At 64.8% G+C, this 6,385-nt stretch overlaps 2 protein-coding genes across 2 annotated transcripts; both read right to left on the reverse strand.

Moving 5' to 3' along the window:
- Positions 1-143: 143 nt before the first annotated feature.
- On the reverse strand, positions 144-2,880 carry FZD8 (frizzled class receptor 8). Its single transcript, XM_054816218.1, is given in 2 exon segments — positions 144-2,190; positions 2,192-2,880. Coding segments are annotated over 2 exon segments (2,004 nt in total). The 5' UTR covers positions 2,753-2,880; the 3' UTR covers positions 144-747.
- Positions 2,881-4,161: 1,281 nt separating this feature from the next.
- On the reverse strand, positions 4,162-5,699 carry LOC129202407 (serine/arginine repetitive matrix protein 3-like). Its single transcript, XM_054815064.1, has 3 exons — positions 5,649-5,699; positions 4,355-5,139; positions 4,162-4,255 (listed from the first exon to the last, which is right to left on the reverse strand). Exons 1-3 carry the CDS (start codon positions 5,697-5,699, stop codon positions 4,162-4,164), a joined length of 930 nt encoding a protein of 309 aa, XP_054671039.1.
- Between the last annotated feature and the right edge of the window lie 686 nt (positions 5,700-6,385).

A 6,385-nucleotide genomic window follows, 5' to 3' on the forward strand; every position in this document is an offset into this window, starting at 1 on the left:
AATGACCAGAGCATGAATGTAGTGGATAGTTTATAGAACCACCTAAAGACATAGCAGCTGGAACAACCAGGGCAGGAGTAGGGGAAAAGCTTGAAAAAGTCATTTATCAAAAGTCATTTTATTGACAAAATAGAATACTCATATTTGCTCTTACAGGGGTAGCCTCTACACTTTTTTACAAAAAAAATTTACAGACTGTATAGCTTTGGATATATACATATTTTACACATCTGTACAAGGTAACAAATAATTATATAAATACATCCTTTAATGTAGGAAACCCGTATTTAGCTGGGGTGTATAATTAAGACATGTTTTGATTCAGTCTGTATTGTAAGGCATTTGCCTGGTCACCAATATCCCAAAAACCTGTAGTCCCAGCAGACTCCCACCTCAGGATGGCGGGGGGAAGGAAGACTATCCCTCCCATGAGCGAAGAGCTGCTGTTAGTCCAGAGTGAATCAGAAGCCACTGTGCCTTGCCCTCTGCAAGACACGGGTGAGCCTCTACCCTCCTCTGCCAGCAAAATAATAAGCTGGCTCCTTGAAGTACATGCTCCCTGCATATGAATGGAGGGGAAGGAGGAGGGGGCTGGAGCTTGGGGCCTCTGCCAGCTGCATTGTTCTATACAAGCTGTGGCTAATAAGGACCATTAGGGGTTCATTAATGGCACCAAACAGTGAGGGGGCATTTTAGGCAGGCCAGCGTCCCTCATTGCCTAGCCTTTCGCCTCTCTCTCCCCCCTCCTCACACTTGAGACAGGGGCATCTGCTTGGGGTAGGAGACAGAGCTGGCAGTGCCGGACCTCCACGTCAGGCCAGTGCTGACATCGCTGTAGAGGGAGCCACCGCCTCCAGCCCCAAGTCCTCCTGCTGTGGCGATTGCCGCCTGCGCGCCTGCTCCTGCCCCTGCGCCCCCAGCCACGGCAGCACCTTTGCTGGCCCAGCAGCAGCGGGTGCAGAGGGCCCTCCAGGACTCAAGGGTCTTGCCAGACCAGACCCAAACACCAGAGGTGATGCCCACCACCAGGCACATGAAGTACTTGAGCATGAAGACAGCATAGTCAGGGCGGCGGGCCTGATCAGGCTGCTGGTCACGCAGGCAGGGGCAGTTGTGCGTGGCCTCCCAGCGGGGCCGGTTGTGCTGCTCATAGAAGAGGCAGGCGACCACGCTGGCAGCTGGCACAGTGTAGAGCACGGTGAAGAGGCCCAGGCGTATCATCAGCTTCTCCAGCTTGTGGGTCTTGGTGGGGCCGCCCTGCTGCTTGATGACACTGCGGATGCGGAAGAGCGAGACGAAGCCAGCGAGCAGGAACATGGAGCCGATGGCCAAGTAGATGAGCAGCGGTGCCAGCACGAAGCCCCGTAAGTTCTCCAGGCTCTGGTTGCCCACGTAGCAAATGCCAGCCACGGGGTCCCCATCCACGGAGCTGAGCGCCAGCACAGCAATGGACTTGACACTGGGGAGCAGCCAGGCGGCCAGGTGGAAATACTGCGCGTAGCCGGCGATGGCCTCGTTGCCCCACTTCATGCCGGCGGCGAGGAACCAGGTGAGGGAGAGGATGACCCACCAGATGGAGCTGGCCATGCCGAAGAAGTAGACGAGCAGGAAGACCACGGTGCACAGCGCCGGGCCGGTGCTCTCGTACCGCACGTGCTCGGCCACCGCCAGCTCCGGCTGCAGCTCGGCCGCGCCGCCCGCCGCGCCGCGCCCCCCCGCCGCCGCAGCCCCCGCCGCCGCACCGCCGCCGGCCCCCGCCGCCCCGGCCCCCGCGCCGCCCGCCCCCGCGCCGCCGCTGCACGCCACCTTCTCGTGTCCGGCCACCAGGCGCACCAAGTAGCCGAGGGAAACGAAGAGGTAGCAGGCGGCCAGGAAGATGATGGGGCGCTCGGGGTACTTGAAGCGCTCCATGTCGATGAGGAAGGTGGAGACGGTGGCGAAGGTGGAGAGGAAGCACAGCACGGACCAGAGCCCGATCCAGAAGGCGGTGAAGGCGCGCTCGTCGGGGCTGAAGTAGGGGTTGTGGCAGGGCAGCGCGCAGTTGGCGATCTGCCCCGTCTTGACGCGGTTGTAGAGCGGGTGCCGCTCGCTGGACACCGACACCATGGGCGCCCGGCACTGGCAGCCCGGCTCGCAGGGCGGCGGCGGCCGCGGCTTGCGCGGGGCCTCGGCCGGCGGGGCGGCGGGGGGGCGCCTTGGCGGGGCCGCCGGGCCTGGCGCCGCGGAGCGGGGGCTTGGCGGGCGGCGGGGCGGCCGTGGTGAGGTCCGTGCGGTTATAGTCCATGCAGAGCGTGTCCGGGCTGCCCTGCTCGGGGAGGCGGTCGCAGCGCATCCTGTCGGGCCAGGCGAAGCCGTACTGGCGCATGAGCGGGGCGCAGCCGGCCTTGGCCCGCTCGCAGACGCTGCGGCAGGGCGGCAGCGGCTTCTTGTAGTCCTCCAGGCAGATGGGGGTGTACATGCTGCAGAGGAAGAAGCGCAGGTCGCTGGAGCACTGGATCTCCACCAGCGGCCAGAACTGGTGCACCTCCAGCCCGGCCTCGTCCTGCGTGTCGTGGTTGAACTGGTTGGGCATGTAGGTGTAGTTGTAGCCGATGCCCTTGCAGAGGGGCACGGTGATCTCCTGGCACGACAGCTCCTTGGCCGAGGAGGACGAGGCGGCGGCGGCGGCCGAGGCGGCGGCGCAGCCGGCGCGCTGCAGCAGGGACAGGGCGGCGAGCAGCGAGGTGATTTCCAACAGGTAACTCCACTCCATGCTCGGCGGCGGGCAGCGGCCCCGGCTCCTCTCCCGTCCCGCTTAGCAGCCACGGGGAGCGCGGCGCCACAGCACCCCCCCGGCCCGGCTACCCCTCTGGGGGGCGGGGGGCGGCCCCCTCCGTGCCGGCCGCAGGTGAGAGTACTCGCTGCCCCCGCGGGGCTCCGTCGCCCGGGACGGAGGTGGCCCCGCGGGCACCCAGTGAGGAGGAGCCGCCGGCGAGCCCCCGCGCGACGCCGGAGGAGGGGGGTCCGCTCAGGGAAGGCCCCTCAGCCGCCGTCGCATCGCTCCTCCCGGGGCTGGCTGCGCAGGGGGGGTGGCCGCTTCTCTCGCCGCTGCTCCAGCGCCGGCCGGGCACGGAGCGGCGGCAGAGAAGTTTCGCCGTCAGCCCCCGCGCAGCGCGGTCAAGATGGCTGAGGCGTTCCGGGGACCAGGCGGTGCGCCCCGCGGCGCCCGGCTCCTACTGCCGCGAGCGGGCGGGCAGCGGCCGGGCCGGTGCTGGGGCGGCCGGAGCGGCTCCTCCTGCCGCCCACCCGAGCGCCCGGCTCTGCGGGCGACCACCAGCCGGCCAGTCGGTCCTCGCTCTCGAGCCGCCGCCGCCGCCGCCTCCTCCTCCGCCGGCGGGGCGAGCCGGCCGCCGGGCGCCACTGACCACGATCGCGCCACCTGAGCCGCGGGGCGAGCACTGCAGCGCCTCCGCGCAACTTCTCGCTCTCCGGCCCCAGCAGCGCCACTCCGGTCGCCGCGCTCTCATGAATATTTATAGCGAGCGCCGCCAGGCCCCGCCTCCATCGCCTCGGCCGCCTATCGGTCGGGCCCGGGCGGGGGGCGGGGGGGCCGGCCCCAGCCCTCCTTAAGGTGGAGCCGGCTCCCTGGTCGCGGCGCGGCGGGTGCTCTTCGGTGTCCCTCAGCCGCGGGGGACGTGGCGGTAGCTTCTACCTCGTTGCGCGGGCTCCTGGCCGTGCGGAGGGGTGCGGCGCCGCCCCCTGAAACGTTCCCTGCGGCGTGCGCGGGCTGCTGCAGGGTACTTCTTCCCCTTACGAGGAATCCCGGTCAAGTCGGGTTCATTCGAGGAGCAGCAGCAGTTCAGCAACTGCCCGGAGTCTGCTCGGAAGCGGTTTTATAACGAACCTTCGGTATCCGCGGGCGTTTTCAGCCTGTGCTGGTGTGAGCATGGCAAACGCTGGTCGCCTCCCGGTGTCCCGCTCCGCGGTGCTAAGGACGAGTTTGGACCGGCTGCCGCACGTGTTAGCGGAGGAGGTGGGAGCGCGGCGAGGCTGGAGACCCGCTGGCACCGAGTGGTGGCTTGGCCGGCGCCTGGCCTTGGACGCCTCGGGCTTCCCGCGTCTCCAGTCCGCCCACTGCACAGCTGTCGGCACACGCGTGTACAACGCGTAGTCTGAAATGCACTACTGCTGTTCTTCTGCTAGGGTCACGGCTAGGGCTAAAGAGCAGGGAAGAAGTGTGGGACTGGCACAGCGGGGGTTCCTGCAGCGCAGGCAGCTGCGAGTACAAGCGCGCCTGTCAGGCAAGGCAGCTCAGCGAGCGGGTACACGCACACACGCGTGTTGGCGTGCATCCACACCCGTAGCGTGCGCACACCTGGGAGCGGTCGGCAGCTGAAGTTCCCCGTGGGACTGCGGGGAGCAGCCCCGCTCCCGGGCAGGTGAACACTTCCCCGCGGGGGCCGGCGCGGCCACCGATAGGGCAGCTCCCGCCGCAGGTGTGCGCGGCCGGTCGGTTCGAGCTGGTGCCAGGGAGGAACCGAGGTTCGGCTCGGTGGCCCGCGCCGCGGCCGCCCCCGGCGAGTGTCCTGCAGCCCAGCCGGAGCTCCAGGAGCCGCGGCCCAGCTGGAACCGGCCTCCCCGAGCTTTCGCGTCCGCCCGGCGGCGAAGGCGGTGACTCGCTGAGGAGCCGCGTGCAGCCGCCGAAGGCTGCGTGACCCGCTCGGGCCGCCGTCCGAGAGAGCAACGCCGGTCCCCGGCGCGGCAGAGGAGCTGAAGCGCAGCGCGGTGGCTCCCGCCGGCCGCCCGCCCGCGGGAATCCGCCGCTCCTGGCGGTGGGGCCGCGCCGGAGGCAGCCGGCAGGGCCTGAGAGGGCTGAGGCGCCACGCGCGCGCCTGGCTCCCTGCGCAGGCGCTGTCGCGCAAGGCCGCGGGCCGCCCTCTGTCCAGCCGCACCGCGGGCGGAGGCCGCCCGGCTGCCCGCTGACCTCCGCTCCCGGGGGCCGTGGGGCGGCCCCGAGGGGGACTCGCTGCTTTCACCCGCCCGCTCCGGGGAAGCGAGGTTTCGCGTTCGGGCGGCCCCTCCGTAGCCGGGCCACCTTAAGGGGAGCGGCGGCGGGCGCGGGTTCGGTGCGCGGCGGGGCCGTCCCGGGGGGTTGTCGTCCTCCCAGGACGGGGCGTTTGTTTGTTAATTGACGCGCTGTTGCGCTTCGCGCTTGTGTGGAGCTCACGCTGGGGCCGTAATGACTGTAATCTCGGGAACACGCCGCTCGGGGAGCGGGCGGGGTGGCGGCGCGGCGGGGTTTGTCTTTTGGCGGCGTGAAAATTTTGTGATTCGCCGGGTTTCAAACGGGGAGAAGCGAAACCGGGGCGGGGGAAGTGGGAGGGGGAGCGAGCCCGCCCCGGGGGGCGGTGCGGGAGCGGGCGGCGGGAGGAAATCAAACGCGTGAGGAGGCAAAACAAAAAAGCAATCCCGAGTTTGTTGGCTGTGCTAACAGGATGCTCTCCGCTCCCGTCCGTCTCTCTGTTTAAACGAACACGGGGATTACCCCGCCGGGAGGAAATGGGCGATAATGGGGCAATAAACACGTTTAGTGTGTAATCACTGCGGTAATTTGCAAAACCCCTCTCTCGACCCCAGCGCTCACCTGAGGGAGGGTTTTGCCTTCAGACGTGACAGAGAAGAGCTTGGAGGACGTGGCCGTGCTCCTCCGTGTTTCGCATCCCGGGCTGTGAAATCAGCCCTACTGCTACATGTGTGGTGGTATTTGTGGTCAAAATCAGAACTTTTCCGAAAGTAGCAGATGGTTATTTTAGTGCTAATTTAGTTAATACCCTACCGAAAAGCGTTAGGGGATCGAACAATGCCCAGTGAAGAAAACGAAATGAAAGAATTGTCATCTGGCTGAGATGTCCGTGACTGACAGAGGTTTCAAAAGTCTCTTTCCAGCCCTGGATGTGATGCTCCATTTTAAGGAGTGACTGCTATGCTGCTGGCTGCTTGAAGAGTACGTTATTTAAAAATCTCTACAGAATGTAAAAACGAGTGAGTCTAGTCAGGAGACCTGGGTGAGTCTGTAAATTACTGCTCTGTCAGGATTCCTATTGCCTATTACAAAGTACCTTTTTACGCTGAACTTAAGCTCTACACTACAGAGACAGCAGATGTGAGGTGATGGCTTCCAAAAGCAACACAGATGCTGTAAAATTTCCATTGCGGTATTTCAGCAAGGAAACTCAGGAGACATGCTGAATGCTACAGTTTAGAATTACACTGTAACTCTCCTAGAAATAAGAGAATACCAAGTTTCTCAACAGTACACTTGGCTTCATTTTGACTGTCGTTCATATGCTGTTATTTTCTTGCAGCATGAAAAGAGATGCAGTGCAAAGATACTGTGTGTCTTGAA

The sequence above is a fragment of the Grus americana genome, chromosome 2, assembly GCF_028858705.1.
Source record: "Grus americana isolate bGruAme1 chromosome 2, bGruAme1.mat, whole genome shotgun sequence".
Classification (NCBI taxonomy): domain Eukaryota; kingdom Metazoa; phylum Chordata; class Aves; order Gruiformes; family Gruidae; genus Grus; species Grus americana.

Bases quoted from the DNA above. Each gene is read 5' to 3' on its own strand.
- LOC129202407 (XM_054815064.1), bottom strand. From the start codon at position 5,699: ATGCGAAACACGGAGGAGCACGGCCACGTCCTCCAAGCTCTTCTCTGT. The intron at 5,140-5,648 runs GTCTGAAGGCAA...CCGTCCTGGGAG, and splicing joins TCCAAGCTCTTCTCTGTCAC to GACGACAACCCCCCGGGACG. The intron at 4,256-4,354 runs GTGTGCGCACGC...TTGTACTCGCAG, and splicing joins CAGCTGCCGACCGCTCCCAG to CTGCCTGCGCTGCAGGAACC.